The sequence below is a fragment of the Tyto alba genome, unplaced genomic scaffold (genome assembly GCF_018691265.1).
Source record: "Tyto alba isolate M040663 unplaced genomic scaffold, T.alba_DEE_v4.0 Super-Scaffold_38, whole genome shotgun sequence".
NCBI classification, from domain to species: Eukaryota; Metazoa; Chordata; class Aves; order Strigiformes; family Tytonidae; genus Tyto; species Tyto alba.
The window spans coordinates 8340780-8365504 of NW_024881313.1; the positions used below are offsets into that span (position 1 = coordinate 8340780).

Genomic DNA, 24725 nt, shown 5'->3' on the forward strand with positions numbered 1-24725 from the left:
GTGTTTTGAAAAAACACAACACACCACCATTACATCAGATATTGGCTACTTTATGGATATTTTTGTTAGACTTCCTTTTTTTAAATTGCAGATTTACAAGCAATTGTAAGTACGGTGGAAATTATGAAACTGTGTAGCCCTCAGCTCCCCACATTGAAGAAGACCCTTTTTAGTAATTAGCACTGTTCTACCTTAAAAATATTTTTGGAAACCTTGGAAATAAGTGGTTTAAGCATCCAGGGAATTTTTTCCTGCAATAAAATGCTTCCTCAGTCACTATCCCCTGCTTGACTTACACCACCCACCTAAGTTTAACTTTACTCTATAAAGTTTGTAGACAGATGTGCAAAGGTCAAATTAAATCACCAGTAGATTTAATAATCCTATTTCTTCTATTGAAGGGAACATTAGGCATATGTGCAAGGTATGAATTAAATCACTAATAGATTATATAATCTCAGTTCCTATAGTCAATAAATCTTTTCCAATCTACTATAATATCATCATATATGATCCTCTAAATCACATTAGCCTCTACAAAATGCTAATGTAGTTGAACGTACAGACAGGGATTATGATTTAGAACATTAATAGCTCAAACTACCTCTTAGGAAGCACGGTATCAAAAAGGAAGTTTGTATCGTGTTATTTAGTTATAAAAAATGAAAGCAAACAAAATTTTCTGTTTAATAAAGAGTAGAGCATCTGACCACCTGGAAATATTGATTATAGGAACTCTCACACTCACTCTATGACACCTACACTGCTATTTTCTCACAAAACAACTTTTTGTGTTATAAGGGAAATTATTGTTTTCTCATAATTGTAATGAATGATGATGATTTCAAAAGATATTTTCTCAGATCAGGGAAAGATTCATTAGTGCTAATAAAATACACAACAAGATATAACCAGCTCCCTGTGATGCTGGCTATGAGTTTAACAGGTTAAAATTTCACAAAATGTTGATAAAAATATTAAAACCTGCTGCTTCTCTTTAAAGCATATAACCAATTTGCCATTCTAACATAAAACATGTTAAAATGACAGACCATATGAAAAGAAAAGCAAGAAGCCTCCAGGTTTCTTAAACAGGAGTCCTTTGTGTTAAAAAATCTTCAGCTATACATACATAAAATTTGCATTATAGCATATATATTATTTATAAAATAACATAAGGTGGAACTATCTCAAATTATGGAAGCATTCCTTGAGAAACAGTGTTGCCTTAAGAAAAGGGCTGAGTACTCTGCAAAATGTATCTTTGTGACATTTCTAATTTTTATGAAGAAATCCAAGACATTTTCAAGCTTTTAAGAAAAACAGAAATATTAGCTCCATGAAAAAAACACACAAAGGAAATAAAAACAAAACAAAACAAAGCAAAATCCTCACAGAGTAGACAGTAACAGAACTGATTTTTCAGTTCTTTCTAATTTGCCTCCCGAGTTCATGGAAAAAATGTTTGTGTATCTTGATCTGAACTTCACAGTTTCAGTCTCACTAGAAAGTAATATTCATCAATATTTCTTTTATTATGTGCTAGTGTTGGTAATATGGGATCTGGACCAAATTGGCCAATATTATACACTTTCATTAGTCTCAGGAGGCCCAATCCTGTGAACTTAAATGCACATGTGTAACTTTACTCAGGCTAGTAGCCTGATTGACTTAATAGTGAGTTAACATGTAAATATATTCAGCCACATGTCTAAGCATCTGCAGGATCTGTCCCAGGTTTCTTGACAGCAGTCTTCCCAGGGACCTCGGTGGCCCCAGACACTGGATCCTGAAGTCTGAGAGATGTCTCTCCTGTTATAGAGTGTCTAGATCTGAAAACCTATTCAGGCACACAAGTTCAGCTTCTTTTTTTCCCAGCAGCACCACCAGCTGGAGCAGCTAAAGAGATTAGGACCAAACTCTGAAAGTAATTATCCTGAAGAGAAAAACTCACAGCTAACATTTCTAAAATACCTCAATTGTTGCTTGCCCTTACAGTATTTCACAGCAGCCTTTCTGTTTTTGGAAAGCACGTTACAAGTTACCCTCAAGATATCAGGCTGGCTGTAAGGAGTCAGTTCTGTAGGGTGTCAGAACTGCAAACACACCATAGGGGTTTCCTCACTTATTCCCACTTCAAAGAAGCATTAAGAACAATTTCTCTTTATTACAGATTTTAACTAGATTTCTTTCCCCTGTGATGATTAATTAGGCGTTTGTTACAATTTGCCTTCTTTCCACCTCTAAGAATACATGTCCCCTTCTGCTAATCAGACACAAACAAAATGTTTTGAAAAGTAATCACTTGCCAAAAAAAAAAAAAAAAAAAAAAAATGGAAATTGGGCTTCTGTGTTGTGAGGAATGTACACACATAGCACAGTGAAATTTAACACGGGTAAATGATCTGACTACCTCAAAGTGAAGTTTTTGCCTTCCTACAGTGGCCTTTCACCCTGCCCTTTCCTCCAATCTGAGGAGAGCTGATGTTGATGGAACATATAATGGCTCCTTTCCTGTGTAGTAAAGTCAGCAATAAAGCTCAGTAATTAAGGTGACCGGGGAGGCCCAGCCCAGCAGGCTAGTGGTGTGGCGAACACTTTCAGAACTTCAAACAATATCAAAGTCACTGAAAAACGGGCCTAGTTCAGGACTGGTTTGAATTAAGCCTCACTTCCACACGCACTTTTCAAATCCAAGCTCAAACAAGAAAGCCAAGGCCTTCTGGATTTCATTAGAGCCAATTATCTTATCTGTTTCATCTCAGGCCTGACCCTAAGGCTGGCAAACAGCTATTCAGTGCGTTTGTGTGGTTGTTTGAGAAAGCCTCCAGCCAGCCAATGGCCTGAGGAACTGCTAATTAAAACACAGTTGCCCCCTGCCTCTAGTGATTAAATATTTTCAAGCTTTTGTAAATAATTTTTCCATTCTTTGCCCCAAGCCTCAGAGGTCCAATACATGCAGTAATTTATTTAGTTTGTCAAAGAATACTGCTGGAAATAAAACTATAATAGAAACTTAGGAAACTCTTACATCTTGCTTAACTTCGGCAAGTGACATTCTACAAGCTTGCAAAACATGTATACTGTTTCTTAGGTAATTAAGCCTTAATAACCTCATTGTGTTTGAAGTGATACAGTGTATAACAGGCCCTATGTTTTGTTGATAATCATCATGTTTCCTCAGATGTCAACAAGATACATAAGCTCATGGGCTTAATGAGATCATAGATGCTGCGGAAGTGATACTGAGCAATATCTGTGTTCCTGAGATAGATGGACAGAGGGTGGATCACACTTCCAAAGGCTGTTTGGGGAAGGACTGATTCCTACCAGTAGCATACTTATGTCTCAGTTGACAAAGAACAGTTCCAGAATACAGGTCTACGTCACCATGTCCCAGATAAATTCTAGTCGTTAAAATTTGCATAAAAGACAAAGAACTTCGTGTCTTTCATCTGGGCCAGAGGACTCAATCCCTCCATCTCCTTCTTTCAGGCCCTGGGAAGACACTCCCTGCTGCATCAGATCAGAGGCCCTGATTCTAGCCTGGTTACAGCCTTGGTCCCAGCCAGTGCACCAGCTTGTGTGACACCATGTCTCACATGCAGCCACTGTCACCAGTACTGGGGGTGTGTAGTTCTCATGCAACCTGATGGGGAGGGGAACAACTTATAGCCTCTACCAAATTAACCTTTTAACTCCTTACAGCTTACTATTATCCTTAATAATAGCAAACACATTTATATTGGTACAATGCATTGGAGGTAGTGTCATGAACCAAAACCCCATTGCATAAGACACTGCAAAGAAGGAATAGAAAGATGTCTCCTGTCTATACACTCTACGGGGACTTGGGGAACAACAGGCAGAAGCTGTACAAGCTAGAAAATTAGAAGCAATCTTAGCAGTATAGGAATTTAACTACCATCCAGTTTTGTGGGAGGCAATATAGCAAAATAGAAATGTAATAGAAGATTTCAAGGAGACTAATGAAGTAGTTTTGTAACTGTTTACGAGAATACCCTACAAGTATGAACATTATCACCAGAAAAAGCAGAAAACCTGTACCTGGTATCATGATCTGGAAAATGGATTTCATACGAGCATTCTGAGAATGACACTGCAATAATAAACAAAATGGCAGAAGCTTAGAAATCACTTCAGCTGGTTGGAATGGTAGTATATTCCGTATTTCACAGACATGCTACAAAAATAATTTGCAAAATTTAGATATTGTTGGGTTGTGACTTCCAACAGAGAAGGTCAAAGATAGCACAAGAACTTGTCTGACAGACAGAATGATGTTTTTTCCTATAGAGAGTGGCGATAGGAATGGCTTGGAGGTAAAAGTTTGGTAAGGTTGAGCTTGAACTAAAGGCAGATTTCCTCAATTGATATATCATAAAGTTACTGTAAATTTTCATGATGCACAGAGAAAACATACCTAGAACAGAAAATAATTGGCTGACAAACAGTAATTAGATTTGCATTGTGGTTGAACTGTCCTCTAGATAGAGACAAAGAAGTAGGAGAAGGGAGCAAGACCAAAAGCAGAATGCCATGGAATCACTGAAGAAAGTTCAAGAAGGAGAATAATGGTTCTTCCAAATGACAAGTTAAAGGAGCTACTTGAAATGTTGGATGGAGGCCAGGGACTACCAATACCAAGCATGGAAGCCAGGGAAGGATGAATTTTCGAGACAAAGATCAGCAGGATCAATAAAAGTGGATGACACACAGGCTAATGAAAATGAAGGTGAAATAGACTCTGAGCTTTGGGCTAGGGCGGGTTTGGGCTAAGAATGGTTTCAGAGTAAAGGAAGGCTGAGATGCTATTTTGGAGATGGTCTAGAACTGAACCAGAGGACAGACATCAATCTGTACACTCAATGGTCTTGGGGATAGGGAGGGAGAAAGGAGAGAGGATAATAGAGTGCACTTTTTCTTTTCAGTGAAACATGATTATATCACAAGGGACAACAGCTTCTTGTGAGGGGAATGAGAGCTTAAACAGATGAATAAGGGAAGAGAAAAGATTGTGTCCCAGGTAGATCAGAAGATGAAAAAGAACGAGGCCTTGGTGCCAAGCAAAGGAGTTTGAGAAGAAGCACAGATGAGGAGTAACTTTGTGATCAGAGGCATAGGACTAAGCTGTGGGAGGAAAAGGGAAGTTATGGCTGCTGTTAAGAATTTGGTGAGTGTTCAAATTATGACTCTATGAGAAAAATGTGAAAGGAAAAGGGAAGGAGGGTGAGCATTTTCAATATTGGAAAATTATTTCTATTGTTTGGTACTATTGGACAAGTATTTCTGAAGCTCTTAAATTTGTTTTGCAAGGCCACAAAAGACAACATAAAAATTTCTGGGTTTGTTCAGTGATTTTTTACATAGAGGCTAATGACTGAATTTGACACAGAGCACATCAAAATTAACTCAAGAACACTCATTCACTGCATGTTTTCACTTTCTGGGGCAGCTAATGCTTCTTAGCAGTGGCCCATCTGATGGTACAGAGTTAGAATGAAATCACTGCCTTCTTGATCAGTTGGAAATCACAGGGTCTTTAAGCTGTTACAAATTGCATTTCTTTTGCTGGCTTTGTTTGCAGTTTCTAACAAGAACAGTATTGAAAATGATGGGTGACCATCTGAAATACTTTGTAGAACAAAATGAGCCAGAGGAGCAGATAATAAATTGCCATTTTCAGATCGAAGGGGAATCAGTTTTCATAAAGAGTTCATCACATAGGCATGAAGCAGATGTTAATAAAGCATGAGTGAGAAGTCCCTGTGACAGAGGAATCGAAGCACTTTCAGAGGTTTAACAACAATATTTTCTTACTCTGTAAACATCTTGATTGGAGAGGTAGGAGGGTTGAATTGTATAGGGAGTTAATTACCCCCACTCTCCCACTAGCCTAATAATGCAGGATTAGAACTGTAACTTTATTGAGAAAAGTACTTTTTTACTAAATCATGATCTTTTTGTAGATGTACATCACTGATATTTTTCAGAGGGAGACTTTTTTTAAGAGTGAGGGGGAAAAAAACCTAAAACATTCTAAATAGTCTGACAGCAAAGACATTAAATTCAGATGTGATGAGGTCAGGTTCAAGTCCCCGATTTGTAAGAATGGGGGACAAGGAATATTTTTCAAACATTCAGGGATGGGATTTTTCATGTAAGGTTTTTCTGCTTCCTAGCGTGATGTCCTCACCATGAGGCTAGAGATTAACATTGTCATGAAAGGGTTTGAAACACACACTTAGTTGTTTTCTTGGAAACTTTCAAATAGTTTTGGTTCTGTTCCAGTGTAGAAGAAAATCACATGTCAAAACCACGGACAGTTGCTACTTACTGGAACTGCTGTCTTTAGTCATCTCTACTTAGTAATGCACACCCTGCACAGGAGGGAGAAAGCAGGAGAGACCAGTCAATTTACTGACAGGGAGAAAATAATCAAATAAGTGGCATCTTGCCTTCAAGTCTCCACCTTATATCACCTGATATGCATGTACACTACTATGCATGACATAGGAGAAATGCATCCCAGACATAGCTATTTTGAACCTGGTTTATACTGTGATGTAATTTGTTTGGTTTAATTTTTCATGATTTTTTTTTATAAATTACTGATTTTGGCAACTTTTATTTTAACACCTGATATAAATATGACTAGAATGCCTGTGATAGTTAAACATATGAATCAGCTAATGAAATACTTTGAAAGCCTGTTTTGTTTCAAGGTGTCACAAGTCATTAGAGTGCTTGTATATAAACTTAAAGATTTGATTGCTTAATTAGATTAAATGTAGTCACAGTATCTAAGATAAGATCCTGCCACATTTACTTGGTGAAGAGACTTTGCTTTCACAAACTCTTCTAGCAATAACTTTTGCAAGAAGCTAATATTTCATATAACAACATTATATCTTCACCATGAATTATGTTGGTGTGCAGAACTGAGACCTGCATTAGCTAATGACACAAATGATCTAAATCCTGACCTCAATATATTTGATCAAAGGACAAAGAAAGACCCCACTTTGCATGAAAAAATATACAAATACGCCAAACATGGTAAGTCACTTTACGACTGAGCATTATTCTTATACTGCCTGTAAGAAACAATTAATGTCTAGGAGTTTGAAGTCTGATGGATTCCCTCACACTGGGTAACAACTTATTCTTCAAGAAGCTGAACTGATTTAATGGGAATACTGTTGGCCCAAGCAGTACTGCTAATACCACATAATCATGAGTCATAGACCTCCCTGAACTTTTTAATTAGATATCTATTTTTGAGACATTTATGTTTTCATAGTTTCAAACATCTCTCCACAAGACTAAAAGCTGACTTTAAAAAGTAATAAAAGACTCAGAGTTGGGGCTCCAACAACAACCAGTAACAAGAAACCTCCTAAGATCTTGCAGCACTGAGCACAGTGCTGTTCAGCATAATGCAGGATTTCAAAATCTGACTCTTGCCAGATTTTTCTATTTTTCTTCAGAATTACTGGAGCTTTATTTTCTAGAATATATTTTCTATGAAAAATACATATTCCTTTCATTCAATTACTTTATGGGCAAGGTGTAGCACAGGTATGCAAAATCATTAGGATTAAAAAATATCTCCAAGGAGTTATTGGTGCAAAAGCATGAGAACATCTATAAGCACAGACATGCCCTGGAGGTACCCACACAAACTTAAACCAAGACACAGGTGTGTGAGCACACACAGAACCTCACAATACTTCTTTGCAATCCTGCTTATGTTTGAAAGGAGCAAAATAAAAACTCCCATTTCTTTCTCTTCTTTAAGTATTAAAAGAAGAATAGTGGAGGTCTCATTAGCTAAGTTGGCTAAAGAAAGCATGAATAAGAACTGTGTAGCTGAATGGCCTCTGTTTCTGCTGTTCTTGAAACAACACTTCTGTCTGATTCTGGATAATGGGCTTTTAATAAAAATATCCACCAAAGGAAAACAATTAAACAATACATAAAGCACCAGGGTGCAATCTAGTGGTTCTGTTACAGTCTGGAGCTGTTCCAGTAGAGAACATGTGGGTATTTTTTACAGGCTACAGTGTAGTTCTCAAAAGTTATTATAAAGCAACAAAATTTAAATTGGGGCTGGACATCTATACAATCACTCAGTGTTGTTGTAGGACTTTTAACTCAGACCTGAAATTTATCTCCATCTAAATGCCACAGATATTTTGACTTTTAGGATAAAAATATCTTCTGTACTCTCACCGCTGTTTAATTTCTTTCAGGATGTTTCTGGTGATATTTTTCACCTCTCCATCAAAGTATTTGACAATATGGCAATTCTTTATCCATACACCTCTATTCTTTCATCTTTGTGGCTCGACAAAAATTGGAAAATGGTTATACTGGAAAACAGCTCAGGTACTTTTCAGTACTTTGAAACTACAGACCATGTATGGCTTGGGATTTTAATCAAATAGTTTTTAACCTGAACAACATAAACCTGACACATGCCATATTTTATTATCCGTTCTCCTCCACCCCCTACTCTGCCATGTCTATAAAAGAAGCTGTGCATCTGTAGAAAAGTAAGCCGACACTAATTAATTTCTGTAATGAAAGGTTTAATTTCTGTAATTCCAGTGAATGAAAGGAGTGTCATACACCGTTTTAAAAATCCTGGTATAGTAAACGTGAAAATTTAGGGTACTTTGGTGAGAAGGAGTTAGATTTTCCAAATAAAAATAAACAAGTAGGAAGAACAAGAGGTTGCAGGTTATAAACAGTGTTGCCAGTTTTAGTTTTATGGTGAACTTTGAAGTATAACAAAATGTTGAAAAGCTGTTTATACCAGTGTTTCAAATGCTTTTAACTCTGCTTCTCCATTTCCTAAGGACTCTGTCCTTATCCCCATGATACTAATCATCTGAATGCTCAGAACATTTGTCAAGAAAGAAGAAAAAAGCATGAAAATTTACCATTATTGTAAAACCTCCCCCAGCACACTCAAAAAGATTTAAAAAGTCACAAATCCTCAGGACTATTGAATATTTACATATGAGACTTATATTCTCATCGGACTTAAAGAATATTATTCAAAGCAAACTTCTACCTTCTTTAAACTTCTTTAAAAGGAACTGCTCAGGCACTCTTAAGTCATCTTTTTACAGCTGTTTGGTGTACCTTTCTTTGAATTCTCCTAAGACTTTTTCTACAGCAGAAGGTGAAAAAATACATCTCTGCTTGAAATGCTCATCTTTTAAAGACACTTGGAAGAAGTGAACAAAATCAGAAATTAAAAACTGATTGAAACTGTAACTTACGGCTCTGCAGAATGCTGGGGGTGACTGAAAACAAACTATCTATATCTATACAGAAACCATTGTATAGATTTCCTAGAGCTTCCATGACTGTGTTCTTTCAGCTATATTTTTCTTCATAAAAGCAGTACTATGCCCATGACAACAGAGAAGGAGTGCAGATAACTAGCACTCTCAGTAATGTCCATCTACATTTGGGTAACCCATTATCTGCCTGTCATACACATGACTCAGAGATTCTATCCTCCTCTTCACACAATGAAATGCTGAACACGTTGTCAGTAAATAGATGAGAGGGATAACAATAGCTGGGATAACCTTTGCCAGTTATTGTAAAGCAAAATATTAAGAAATAATTTATTTCCATCAGTAAACATAAACATGGCATTTTGCTAATCTAAGGCTATTGTCAGTGGAGTTCACCAATGATTCAATAGATTGAAGTTCTGAAGATGTTAGTTTTGTCTACATGCACTTCTTTTATTAACTCATGAAGCTGAGCTGCTAGCTTGGCTTTTTTATTTCCTCTCCTACACTTTTGTCTTTTTATGTCTTCACATTGGAATCAGAAACTGTGTCTTACCATATTTTTTAGACCCAGTCTAGCATAATATAGCCTCAGCAGCAGCCTCTGGACATAACAGCCATAAAAAAATAATAGCATTAAGTTACGGGTATTTAGAATTATTGTTTAAAAGACCTTTTTTCTCAAAAGCTATTCTTGGTGTAATTCATTAAACATTATCACAATATACCATTGATCTATGACGCACTGTAAATAGTTAGGTACAGCTAGGAAAAAATGCTGATTTTTGTCTCCTACATTTTTTTGCTATGTTTATCAGAAACCAAGGTTTCTACTCAGAGTTATACAATATTGCAGAACAGTGATGTCAAAGAAATCCATAATAATATTCAAAATAATATAAATCGATGGTTCGCCCTCATGTGGTATATTTAGCTAATTTCTAGAAAATAGCAGAGCTTCAGAGATGAGCATGTAAAATGATTTGGCAACTGGATATATTTCTAAACAAAGAGAGATTGAAAAGACCAGAAATACTGTATTTTGAGACATGAAAAATAAGAAAAGACATGACACAGATAATGCAAATGTATTTGAAATAATATATATGAATAGGCAAGAATGTGCACTTCATCTACACATCTAGTACATGAAGAAATGGACGTTTAACAGAAGCATAAGCCTAGTGATTTGAGCTAAAACAAAGAATTTTTGTTTTTCAGACACACACTCTTAAGAACATGAAACTCAATACTAACAGGATACACAAAACTTATTGAGGTTGTTATCTCCAATTTCTCAGTGAACAAAAAGTTATAAAAGTAAAATTTACAGGAAAATTAAATTAATATATATAAATCTATACCATCTATGTATACTTATATGAGAAAGCATAAGGAAAACATAGCAATGTTTTCTCTGAGTGTTATTTTTAGGATTTATGTATGAAATTGTAACTTAAAAAGTCCAAAAAATTCATAGTCAGTACCTATGCTGAAACAGAGTTAATAAGAAGAATATATTTGAAAAGCGACAAAAATACATTTACAATTTTTTAATTTGAAATGTCGAAATTAAGTCATCAGATCAGGAAATACAAAAATAAGACAATGACAAAAAAAGGGCTAGTGTACATCAATGCAATCGCTCAAATAACCTTAACTATGCACTGTAGGGCCACAAGTCTACAATGAATATTTCTTAATATTTTTCATCAGAGATTAGAATACAGAGAGTTTTAAACATATTTATTTTCTCTCTGAATAAACACTGGGAACTGTAAGACAGAGTGAAGATTTTCTGCATACCTTCATTTTCTTTCATTTTACACTTTAACATATGTAGTTTCAAGTATGATTTTCATTTTGAATTCTCTCTGTTTAAAATTAATATTTTGGGGTAATCATAAATTTTGTGCTGTATTTTAAATTAAACAATGGATACAGTTCATCCTTGACTCTGCCTTAATGTCACCTATGTCTTTTGAATTTGCTCACTTTAATAAATTAAAATCATACATGTGATTGCTAAAAATTGAGCTCAAAGATAATATTATCATGAGCTATTTCTAATCTTTCCAAGAAACACACACACACACGTTTCATTTTATGTAAGCTTTTATGGCCAGGTTCATTGATATGCCGTGGCTGTTTTATGCTACTCTGGAGTAGAGCAAAGCAGCCAGAGCATACTGGCTGGTTAAGCCAAATTTACAGCTCCTTTGTTAAATAAAAGCAGTGCAAAGCAGTTGGAAGGCACACCCCAGTTTCCTTCTGTCTCTTGCTTCTCCCTGGCTCTTCTGAACACTCAGATTTGTTTCCACTGCCTCCTGCATCTTTTATATTCTGCACTATGGAAACACATCTGTCCTGTCCTCTGTAAACTCCAAGTACATACGTATACACGTGTGCATGTACAACACAGACCTGAGACTCCTTTACTGAGCGTGTCTGGTATAATGTGGAGCTTAGGAAAATAATTATTTGAACATTAGTAACTGACCATTGCTTTTATTTTTTCTATAACTGTTGGCAGAAGAGAGTGGATTACATCCTCATAAACTCCAGTGTAGAATCATCCTCTTAGAAAATAGCCACCATCTTCTATTTCTTTCAAAGAGATTAAAGCAAATTTAACCTGAATAGGTGGAAGTAAATGATGAAACAAAACTCTCTAGAGGGGAAGGCACATCAGGCTTTGAAAAGAATGGAAAAGAGCTGTGTTTTATTATTACCTAAGGGAAAAGAAGAAGTGCCCATCCTTTAGAAAAAGGACATTACTTCAAGGATTTTTGTAGCTAGACCAGTTGCTTAATTATGGTAAACATCAAACAAAACTTTTCTGGCAAAATTAAAAAGTATAGTGATTTGATTACTGCGCTTCTTTTCCATTCTGCGGAAACGTCTCTCTTCTACATTCCACTAGCTCCCTGTAGTTAATATGAGTAAACATAGTTTTTTAGTAGAAATGGGAAAGAAATGGAAAGGAAAACATATTCTTTTATATATGATAGAGCAGTCTTCATCTTCAAACCAGCTACAGCCATTTACATATGATTTTGCAGTAGAAAGTTTAAAAATACAATAAAGTCTCTTCATGTAGCCCTGAAATCAAAATGGCAGACACAAAGCTGCACCATAATTTTTCCTGTTTCCCACTACAGTCCCACTGGAGCCACTCACTCAGCATGCCTTTGAAGTGATTGTTCTGTGTTATGCCTCTAACTCATCTTCAAATTGTCTGCATTTTTGCACACGGAAGTTGCATTTTCCTGAAGAAACAGAAACATTTTCTCGGACAGTTTGGAGGAACAGTGAGGTGGAATCTCATTCAGTCCTAACAAGATTTACTAAAAATAGATTTATCCAGTAATTTATGCAGTGAAAAATAACTAATATTCAACTACCTGCATGTATATATATGTGTGCGTGTAAATGCTTATACTGTTTCATAAAGAAATTCTGGGCTAATAACAACATACGTGATTTCAAATGCATCGTTATATATAATGCCTAATTACGGGCAAAACTCTAGAGGCAGAAAAAAGCTTTGGTCTCTATTCCTGTGGACATTATCATTCAGAATGATCTCTGTTGTGAAATTTGACAGTCAATCAAGCATTGATGAGAGTCCTAGTGTCATGGCCACTGACACTTCAAATATGTGCTTGGTGTAATTCTAGGAAGAAACTAGGGCTCTGCTGGTGAGAAAGTGAGGGTTATGTGTACCCCTTAGGGAGCTTTATATGGTTTTAATGCAAATTTCTCAGTTCCTAAGAACTCAAAGGATTAGGCTCTCGAGGCAACCAGAAAGCAAGAGGCCTCGGCTTCTCTCCAAACACACACCACCTATCTGCAAACTTATTCACACCTTGGTTATTTTGGAGAGGACCTTCACCAACACCCTCTCTTGCCTTCACTAGGAATTGATTAGTGCATAACTTCTCTGTCTACTGGTGAGTAGATATGAAGAGAAAATCTCTCCATTTTGTGCCTTATTTTTCTCTTAAAATTGAGGATGTCCAACATTTTCCCCACCCCTTGGTTGGGATCTCTGTAACTCTGTCTCTAAAGTCAATTTATTTAAATAATAATAATAAAAAAAAGCCTATTTTCCTATCTACAAAACTCTGTTTTCTTAAAAACTGACCTGTTGCCAGTCAAAACTCCAGAACAACAGCTGACTTGCTGTTTTTTTTTTTAGCAACTCTTCTATTGATTTTCTCCAAGACTGTACCTTCTGTTCTATCTATGGCTAGAGGACTGAACTGTGGTTGTCTCTTTCCTGCCTACTGTCTCACAATTCAGTCCTTGCTGAACTGAGAACGCAGGCTACATCATGTATGATATTTTAGATAACAGCAGGGATAGATTTTGGACCACAGATTAAGTGTCACTTTACTAGGAGTTGTAAATTTACCTACCATTCAGACCAGATCCATAGAAAATAGTTATCTGGTCTACCCTATGTAATTTACAGATGTTTGTATTCGCCCTTTGAAGTTCCATGCTGTTTGCTTCATTGATCCCCCCTCAAAACTGTCATACCAAACCCATATCAATAAACCTTACAGAGGGTACAAAGACTGCCCAGGAAAAAGGGGCTTAGGGCAGAGAGAAACATTTCCTATCATTCTTACTCTTTTGGAGAAAAGGAAAGTACCTATAGTAATCAGTCAACAGCATTATATTTCTTAAAGAAAATCCAACAAGCAATTAACTATTTAACACAATGTATGACCTTCACATTAATTACTACATTAACTGCAAGGTTAAATGGATGCATTTAAAATAACAGCATTAAATTTTGCACCATCAGCAATTCTTTTAAGGGAGATCCCAAACTTCACTTTGAATTTATCTGCATTAAAAATATATATATAATTAAGCATCTATTTTGGTGGTATGTCTGCAAATTATTAGTCAGTGTGTGGTAGTTTACATTACTTTTATTTTCCTGAACAGTGCTGCTTTGCTGAGGCACAGAGGTTGAAATTCCCTCCAACTCTGAAGCAGAGTAATAGGTACAGCAGCAATATTAGCTGCTCTAAACTATTTACTAGTGTGCCTTAAACTAGAACTGCAATGTACGTATTTGAGAATGCATTATTAATCCCAGGTGTTTGTTGTCAGGGTAGCAGGGGTACCAATTATGGTTGCAGTCTCAATTATGTGAGTCTTCTGTTCAATAAGCTAGGACCACCATTCTCCGCAGTGTTAGATGGCCACATTACTTATATCATTAATGGGATGAGTTGGCTCCAAACCAAGAATTTTGGGGTCATCATACCAGATATATTAATATCAGACACTAATACCAGTGATTTGAACCATCCAGTCCCCTAACTTCCGTAAAATCTCATCAAAGAATAAAACAGATCTTGGAAAGAGCTTGAGGCAATACTGAGGTGTAGCAAATTTGGAGTCTGCCACTGACTATTTGTTTAGACTCTTTTTAAATACAAGAAGCTGTTGTAAATAAAATTTAAACCTTTTCAACAATAACAGTGTGATATTTTGAATGTGTAAAGCTATATCTGTGTCTAGAGCTTAGACTTTGAGTTCAGGTGTGTTGTTTATTAGATCCTCTGCATATTATTTCAGGGACTGCGGCAGAGTGCTTTAGAAAAAAAAAAAAAAACAATTAAAAAATTAGTTTTATACTTTTTGTGATGTATTTTCCGTAGAATATAGTCCAAACACATATAAGGTAAATGCAGTACTTCAAACTAAAAGTCCTGAACTTGATTGTAGATACAGGTTAATTGTCTCATTGACTATCTTGCATATCAGTTTCCACTAAACAAAACTCATTTCCAAACATGTAGCATTTTCCCAATCTTTAGAAGTGAGTGCCCACTAAACCCTTCCACCGGACAGCTTTACAATGAAAGGAAATGGTGTATGAAAGACAGGACTACTGAAAGTCTAAAAGAGTGTGTTTTAAACTGGTTTTATCTCCTCTGGTCCCATGTAAATAAGACTAAAGATTATGACGCATCACCTATGAAAGAATAAAATTTCATTTAGAATGAGCTATTGAAAGCAAAGAGAAATATAGCATACAACATTTCCTATCATTCTTACTGAGACATTTCACAATTTTTTACTTTTAAGTAAATTACTATTTACTGCAATCTATAGAAAAAGCCAGTTGGTCAAATCTGTGAGCATCATGATGAGACGTCTAAGTGAATGAGGAACGCTGGATTCGGACCATGCTTCGTATTGCTTTATATCTGCTATACTTCCATGTAACTGCAATCAGTGTGATGGTGAACAGCAATTTTCTTCTGCCTGGTATAAATGCTTAAATTTAAATTTTGTAGGTAGAGAAGTAAGCAAACTCAAAGTCATTTTACTGTCATGATATAATAATGATAAAATGAGTGACCTATTAAGTCATTAGACTTTTTTTTATTTTTGTCAGTTCTGAGTGGATGATCACAACAATGAAATTATCCCTTTTTATTATTTACTAAGCTTTCATACATTGGGATACCAGGATTAAGTTAGTTTAACCATGGGTCGTTCTGTCTTTCAAGATTACATTAGCTCTTAGTCATGTGCTTATATTCTACAACCAGTTTTCATAACTTCAGAAGAAAAAGGTACCAACCTGAATGCTGTGAGATACTCAACATCGCCCATAGGAGGATCCAAGCCACCTGTCCAAGCAATATTTATGTTATACCCTTCACCAGGGCCACTTCCAACCTGAAAAATAGGAATAAAATGCCAAAAGAAGTGAAGAGGAGGAAAAAGGAGGAGGAAGAGAGGGAGAGAGAGGGAAAAAAAAAAAAAATCTCAAGTGGGCTTTAGAAACAAACATCAAACAACATGTCAGATCAGCCCAGCCTTGTTTGACAAGGACTGCTCTGGGTTATGCACTTGTTCTCCACTGGTCCCCTGCTCCCAGTGGACAATTTGGTAATCTGGTGTAATTTAAAGAACCAGAGAAGGACAAGAAAATTAGGGGTAATCATGCAACGCAATTACCTGAAAGATACAAATAAAAATGAGGCTCTAAAGAAATAAACCTAACCTCATTTGGGGCTCCACTGCCGGGGAAGAAGTTGCCTTCATCATAGCGATGGAGGGAAACATACAGGATGCTGGGGTCAGCATAAAAAGCCTGCTGTGTACCGTTGCCATGGTGAACATCCTAAAGGAGAAAGAAAACAGATGACAAATGTAATAATGTCTAACTCAGTGTAGAGAGCTCAGTTCTGCTTTCTTTTACCCCCCCTTCTCTGTTTCTCTCCCTCTCCCTTGCCCTCCTTTTGTCTTTCCCTTTCCCCCTCCCTTCACCACCCCATACTTCCTGAACTTTCAGGCAAATTACTCTTTAATGCACTCATTTTTTAAACTGGCTTCTAAAAATCAGGAAACCATAGCGAGCGTGCCCTGGAGACTCCAGATGAGCAGTCATTGAGAAATCCCAGTCCTTTTGTACAATTAGATATTTATACACCGGCTCTTTGTACTCCTTGCCTCAGTGATGGAATCTAGCATCCTGTTTTATGGAGGAATTTTATGACTTATTAACTGCCAACAGTTCATAACCCCTCAGGCTTAATTAACTAGCCTCATTGGCCTCTGAAGAAAGACTAATGTTTAAACTACAAACTAGTATTTTGCAGAAGGATCTATGGTTTACAGAGCTTTTTCACAATTCTTGACAGAACACTAAACATAAGTGTATTCATTGATTTGCCAAGTTCCACTATTGAGGTCAAAGGCTCTGTGACCAGCTGAGTAAATTGGCTTTCTTGAAACATTCAGTTCAGTTAGCAGTCCCTCAGCAGTTAGATCCACATCAAAAGAGATGCCAGATGCAGAAAGGACTTCATACTTCATTTTTGCAAAATCATGACGGCAACAGTTGAAGACATAGGAATATGATCTCATTAGCTATTAAATCATCTGGCAGATAGGATGGTGCCTTCCACAATCAAGGAGTGACCTTGGCCAGTCTCCATATTTCAAACATTATATAATGCCAGTGAAAAGAAATTCTGTCATTAAATAAAATACTGAAAAAGAAATGCTGGCAGTATATCTATATAACAAAGGCTGATGATGTGGACTTTTCCTCTTTTTTAGTTTTGTGTTCACAGTTCTACTATTGTACAATGTGGTTAGACACACAAGAAATTTTACAAGTGAAAATGGAAAATCCACTTGCATTTCAGTAAAAGAAAACAGTCTTTTTTGTAAGTTTCTGCGCTGGCATTTGTAACGAGCTCAAAGATTACAGATATAATTGATTCCCTTCCTTCAATCCATCCCTCTGCAATTTCTTATTTAAAGAGAGAATTCAGAAGGAGGGCAGACAAACAACCCTGAAAGGCAACACTATCATCCAGACTGTATTTATTTTACAAACGCTATGAGGTCTGAACCAAATTTAGTATCACAGAAACAATGGTCACATTTTCCTCAGGATGCCTAGGTTCCAGGAAGATTCAAGTTAGGTGTGCATTGCCAGTGGCACAGCAAGCACTGCCTGTTGCTTGTGCTCTTTGCCAGCTGATGTAGCCCGTGACTTTCACCCACATTGTTCAGGACTCTACACTGATTGAGTCTTACTCGTGCTGCACTGTGCTTGACTTGGACCTCCTCTGGGACCTCTGTGGGGTAATATTATAATGGTTACTTTTCTTTGCTCAGTTGAAAGTACTTGAAATGACATGAGGATGAAGTTACAGCCTAACTGTGACTTAATACCAAGGTTAAATGTAACACGTGTTGGAGGTGCAAAGGAGCACACACTGGTGTGAGGGTGTTGGAGATTTGAAGGCAGCCAGTACAGTGCTAGAGAGCTCTGACTGGCAAATGATGCAAAATCTGGCGTGCAGACCAACCCCAGAATCCCGTTCAGACCTCAACTGTGACAGAATTGATTGGTTTACTCCAAAACAGACTCAGATCATGCTAACATACATGCAAGTATGGATGATCTGGGAACAAGGATTGCAACAACAAGCTGAGAAGATATGTTGGCCATACAGATAGATCTGCAGAGACTATGACTAAAAAAATAATAGGACATCATTTTACAATTTCAATTAGTCTTTCTCTTCCATGTATATCTGGGGCTTTAAATATATTCTTGCTGTAACAGTTTTCAAATGAGAAGTAAAAATACTAAATGGGCACGAGAGCTCTTTTTTTCTGTTTGTTTTTTATAAATCAAATCTCAAAGCTAGCTCTCTTGTTTAAACTTTAATTCCACCAAGGGCTACTCTGTTTTGAAGAGCAGTAACTTCTCTGGTTAGACAAAGGAATGTGTTGTTTAAGACAGCGGATGTTACCATGTGGGAAATGTGTTCATATTCTGCCCTTAGTAGATCAAATGTATTCAGGGTATATAAGCCAGTTCAAAAATTGAGATTTATTCAAATGGTGGAATGAGGATAGAAAAGCTGACAGAGAGGTCTTTTATTTTAATGTAGAAATAAATGAAGGAAAGATTAAAAATGAAAAAGTTAAATTATGTATGAACACATGTAGCAGCTATGAAGACTACACTTAATTTGTAACTAGAGTAGAGTTTAATGTGTGGGATTGAATATTACTTTTTAGTATTTACATTGAAGTAACATGTATAGCTGACAACATGCATGGGGTCCTGCTGTGCTAGTCACTATCAAAATATAGTCTTAAAGGTTAATTTCAAGTCTAACATATGTAATTCCATTCTTTCCTTCAGATATCCAGAACTCTCTGTTGGTGGGCATAAAGACATCACTATTAACTTGTTCATTTATTCAGTTTGGATTGTGATTTATCCATAGTTTGAATACATAAGAAATTTTCCATGTGAATTTTTGTACATCATTGCACTGACCATGGAGCAGACTAGGGACTGAACTCCAACTGCTCCAGGAATGAAGTCATCTGTGTCAGCAATATATTTCTCCCTTTTTACCAGCTGAGTTATTCTGGCCAATGGGATAGTCAGAGAGAGGCTGAGCATTCCCCATCTACTTTCCTGGGTAAGGGTAGGCAGCTTCACAGGTAATCATCTGCACAGGTAATGATGTGCACATTTAACCTTGCCTCAAAAAATTGAAGCGGAATTCCTAAATGTTTATTGGCAAAGTAGGTCAAATGGAAGTGATTTATTTTCCTGACAAGGCGAATGTAACACTTACAGTCAAAAGCACTTAAAAAACATTCACAAAATGCAAACTTTGAATAGTCTTTTCTTATTAAAAAACAAGAAAAGAGAGTTCACGTCTGTCCAGCATTTACAGCAGTAAAACTCAATGAACTATAAGATTCAAGTCAGCAAACAGACAGAACATACAGTGAAAGTGAACTTTTCAGAAATCATAGTTTCTTGCAGTTTATAATTATGTTTCTAAGTGATAGTAGAACACTCTGAGAAATATTTGAAAAACATTCTAAGAATATTTAACCTACCCATATAGTTACTCTACCATTCATCTTTCACTTGCCATTCCTTTGCCACACTCCCCCTTTCTCTGTTTCTCTTCAACAGCCAGTACTCATGTTTAAGTGAACAAAAGTGCTAGATGGTAAGGCCATGACTTCACAATAAGATTTAATTATGAGTGCAGATATGAACAAGATTTAGACTATTAAGCCGTGCACTTCAAAAACCCTTTAACATATTTTGTCTTTAAATCTTTTATCACCTGCAAAAATTAATTAAGTGCAGATGTAACAGGTTAGGTTTTGATGCCAGGGTTCATTTCCTGTCTATGCTTTGTCAGACACCCTATTACACCTCCTCATGAACTGTAGGAAAACAAAAATGGTGCTCATAAATCAGCATTCAACTTTCCTTGGGCTGTGCACTGGGCTGATGCTTTAAGTGCAACGCAGAGCTTCAATTCATTATTCATGAAAATAATATAGACAACATGCCAAATGTCATCTGCATTTAAATAATCCATTTGTTAAACATATTAAGTATTGTGTAAGAATGCCTTCTATTAAAATACAAGACTAATCCAATGAAGTGGATTTTTAATCACGTAGCTTTCCTTCAGGGAACCATCAAAAGCTGGCATACATGACTTGAAAACTTCTTAGAGGGAATGACCTGTTGATTTGTTTAATAATATCGAAGTTACACAACAAGTCGAATCATTGCTAGCTGCGGGAAGTGGCCAATTTGGTTACCAAAGCAACAACATTCTTTAAAGCACATCTGACCATTTAAATTTTGTATTCTGTAGGGAAAAGTAAACTTGGGTTCTGTAGGGTTATTTTAACGGTGGAAGTATCAATTCATTTAAGGACCATAAAAGTTGCCCTGATCTGTGCCTTCTTCTCATTAAATTGCAGTTAACACCATTAAAGTGAAACATAGATGTTTATGGCTTCAGTACTGCCATCCTGGCTTTAATGAGTTCCCAAAATCAGAGGAAATGCACACCTTTATTACCTGTAGGTATTAAAAGCAGGAAAGTCTGACATATAAATACAAATTCATTATCTTTTATCTAGATGCACTGAAAGTGTGATGTTTGCCAAGAATACATACCAGATCTACAATCAATATCTTGCCTATATTTAGCTTGTCTCTCAAGTATTTGGCAGTAATTGCAATCGAATTAAAAAAGCAGAACCCCCTGTGGAATAGAGAAGAACAGAAATAAGAAAGCAAATCAGTCAGGAAAACAGCTATAAATAATGTTCAGAGCATTTTAAAAAATGCTATATGATCTCTGAGGCCATAAATCTGCTTCTGGGAGTACCTAGAAAGCCTTTTCAGTCATCTGCTAACAATTACAGTTCTTCAGAGACATGCACAATGCAGGTGATTGCCAGTAACCTTAGTGCTCCAAGATGGGCAATATTCCCTGGTACTTACATGGCTGTTGATTCTTCAGCATGATGGCCTGGGGGCCTTACAACAGCAAAGCCATTCTGTAAGAACAAGATAGGTTTTCAATTATCAGCTTAAAAAAATACTTGACTCAGTGCAAAACAGAGCAGCAGGCAGACTGGATTGAAATCTATTATAGGCTCTTGAGCACTTTTTCTGCCCAATCACCCTTTCATAGTACTGCCAGAAATAATATATTTGAGAACAGTGGCATATAAACTTACATAAATACACACATGCACATGCATACACACACACACAACATGATCTAAAGAGGAGGAAAAAGGCAGGATGAGAAAGCCGTTGTTATCAATTCTGCTGTCTAGAATTCACATTTAAAAGGAAGCAGAGAGCACTCATCCATTCTTGATCTAAATTCATGCAATCTTACATTGATCCAGACTGAGATGCTTCAAAATAAAAGTAGCTAGAGGTATATATTTTACATGAGTAGTTAGTGTTGAGCCTACCTTCTGTATGGACTAAATGATAAATTCACACACACACACACACACTGACAATCAAGGAATTTTTTGCCTCTAGAGTCACTGAAGATAAAAGAAAAATTAAAGTTCCTTCCTTCCAGTGTGGGTAAGTTAAAGGGAAAATGTAGAAGTACTGGCAAGGTAGCTCTGTTCAGAAAGCCAGATTATGTATTCAAGAAGCAGTGTCTCATAAGGGTGTGTATCATATCAAATTTCTCTTACAACAGTCAGACTCAGGAGTAACTCCATTACTTCATCAAATTTACACTTTATTTCAACTACTCAGGACAGTCTCTTCTATTCACCTATATATTTGTCATTAAATTAATGACAACTAACACATACATAAAAAAAAAATTATAATCCGTGCATCAGTCATGATCAGTCATAATCAGCCAAACTTGTGTTTTCAAGCAGCCTCACACAAATACCATGTGTATATGTATGCAATGCCAACCAAGCATTGTATTTTCAGAGAGTAGGAGACAGGAAGAAAAAGTATGGAATATTTCTGTATTTTAATAATCAGTATTAAAGTAGTCCAGTTTGATGTACTTAAGATAGTCAAACATCAATGTTTCAGCCTTTGCCCATTTAAAACAAACATGATGATCACTAAACTTTCACTCACACAAGTGTAAATAATGAGGAACAACATGGCTGTTAATAAAGCTACATTGGTGTCTGTGAAATCTGTTTATTTCCAATCCTATGAATGTGTGTTTGTGTGTACCTGTGCAATTGTCTACCTATGTTGTCTCACTGGCATTAATTTATAAACAAATACTACCAGGTTATCTCCTATAATTTGCTGCTAAAGCTAATCCAAGCACCCAGCTGCAAAGTTTTGTGGTGTATGGCCAAAATTCTATCAGACTACAGCAAAATTAAACTATAATGCAAATGGAGTACATCTGTAAGACTGTTTCCTCTGGCCACCATTTAAAGAATCTGGGGGATCTGACATCATGCCTTATTTTGCATTAAATGTCCACATTTAAAAAACAAAACAAAACAAACTAAACCCGCAACAAATATATATGTTCATATTTAGGCAGGCATTCCTGGAAGTGGAATATAAATTGCCTACAGATCAAACACACCATGAAAAAAAAAAGGCCTTGTGGATTGCACTAATCTTCAGAACCAGACCAGCTTTACACTCTTAGCTAAAACCCTATTCTTTATCTTTCTGAGGATTTTTTAACATTTCCTTTTCACACAAAATGTGACGTTGAGAAGAAATTTTTTGTAGAGGTTATGAAAAAACAACAAGTATGTGTATGCTGAGGAATGTACGATAATGAAGTGAAAAAAGTCTCAGAGAAGAGGGTATTACTAGAGAGAGAGCATCATGCTACCTGTATTTTGTTCTCTTGGTATTTCTAAGAATTTGGAAAAAGTCCATGCAAGGCTTACAGCTGCCCTTGCTCAGCTCACAGCTCATTATCATCTACCTTTAGCAGTATTCCCAAAAGATCAATATAATTAAGATGATTATCTCTAGGAGGATTTAATGGGGCAATATAGAGACAGAAAAAATCAACACTGCTGTTTTTGACAACATGACAGTTCCAGTATAGGCTTCTCTTTTCTGTTCCCTTACTTTAAGGAGGCTGTTTGGAAGACCAGTTTTGTTATAGATAGCTAAGTTTACTCTTACAGTTCCCCATGAACTTGCAGGACATTCACATCTGTGCTGCGACCATTTTTAATGTGTTGTTACATTATAAGAAGTTCAGTATTCACACAGGAATTTACTTTTTTAATACAGTGCATGTATTGCTGATAAAGCATATAATATAATCAATTTTTACCAAACACTGAAAACTAGTTACTATATAGTATTAACAGCAGCAGCTTTTGTGCAATTGATAAAACACTTCATTTCTCCTACTTTCAAACTCTGCATGAACACAGTGTACATTAGCACAATGGAACATGAATTCATTTATCTAGGCAATATTTAAATACCAGACAGTGAGCTCAGAACAGTAGACAGAAAGGCAAAAATCTGCTTTAAAGACAGAAAGACTAACACAGAGCAATATGTTGAAAATGAAGCCAACACACATAAACTCAAAGCATTTTTGTACAGAGCCTTATTTATACTAGGATACAGACACCTTTATATGTCGACAGAACATTAAACTGACTGACAGACATGAACATTAGAAAAAGGATTCATGTCTGTGCCATTATATGATCACCTTTCGTATAAATTTGAGGACAAAGAGTAAAGCCTGAATAGAGATATTCCAAAATCTCTGCATATTTGAACAACAAAGTGAAGACTGCCCAAACTCAGTTTATAAAGAAGATCCATTGCAGATAGACCCACCTAGTTGGATCTTTAAAGAAAACTAAGGAAAAATATGTCTTTTTCCACAGTAAGCTAAGTATTCTCTTCTTTCATGACTGCAAATAGGTAGTTGGATGCTTGATTTCCAAATAACAGAGGCGTAAATCCTATGGTGGCCTTCTTGTCTTCGGTGGTACAGTAGATTACTTTTTGTAGTGTGCTGCATTAGATTGTTGGGCTACATCATGATTGGGCATCTACTGTACCTCTCCCTGAACCTTTCCTAGACAAGCACTCAAGACAATACCATAACACAGGTGGTTACTCCAGGGTTTGGGACTGACCATCTATAGAAGAGTTTCACTGGTGTTTCTATTATACAAAAAACTAGATGTAGGCAATTTTTCCCTAAAGCATTATGTGGTGATTGTGGCAAGGTGCACATCATTCTTCTCTTCTCTTGCCAGCGAGGAGCTTGCTCTGTCTAGATTACAAATGCACCAAAAGCCACCCAGACAGTCTGGCACTCCAGGTACGCTGAGAAGCCTGTCTGAGAAGCAGTACATACTAGCTTCAGCCTGGTATTACTCTAGTAAAATCATCTAGCTTTTTATTGACTCCAAGAAAAGACAGTAGCATGCAAGAAATAGCAATGAACCCCAGCAGGCACTCCAAGAGTACTTACTGAAGCAGTAGAAGACTCAGGATCAACTCCTTCTCGAACATGGGGATGACTC

At 36.5% G+C, this 24725-nt stretch overlaps 1 protein-coding gene across 1 annotated transcript in view; it reads right to left on the minus strand.

The window, feature by feature from the left end:
- HDAC9 (histone deacetylase 9) overlaps nucleotides 1-24725 on the minus strand; it is a 284673-nt gene that overhangs the window by 82086 nt on the left and 177862 nt on the right. The window contains exons 18-21 of the mRNA XM_042802206.1: nucleotides 21187-21242; nucleotides 20857-20944; nucleotides 16381-16500; nucleotides 15955-16052 (exon numbers count right to left, since the gene is read on the minus strand). Coding sequence (XP_042658140.1) covers nucleotides 15955-16052; nucleotides 16381-16500; nucleotides 20857-20944; nucleotides 21187-21242 — 362 coding nt within the window. The remainder of the gene's footprint in view (nucleotides 1-15954; nucleotides 16053-16380; nucleotides 16501-20856; nucleotides 20945-21186; nucleotides 21243-24725) is intronic.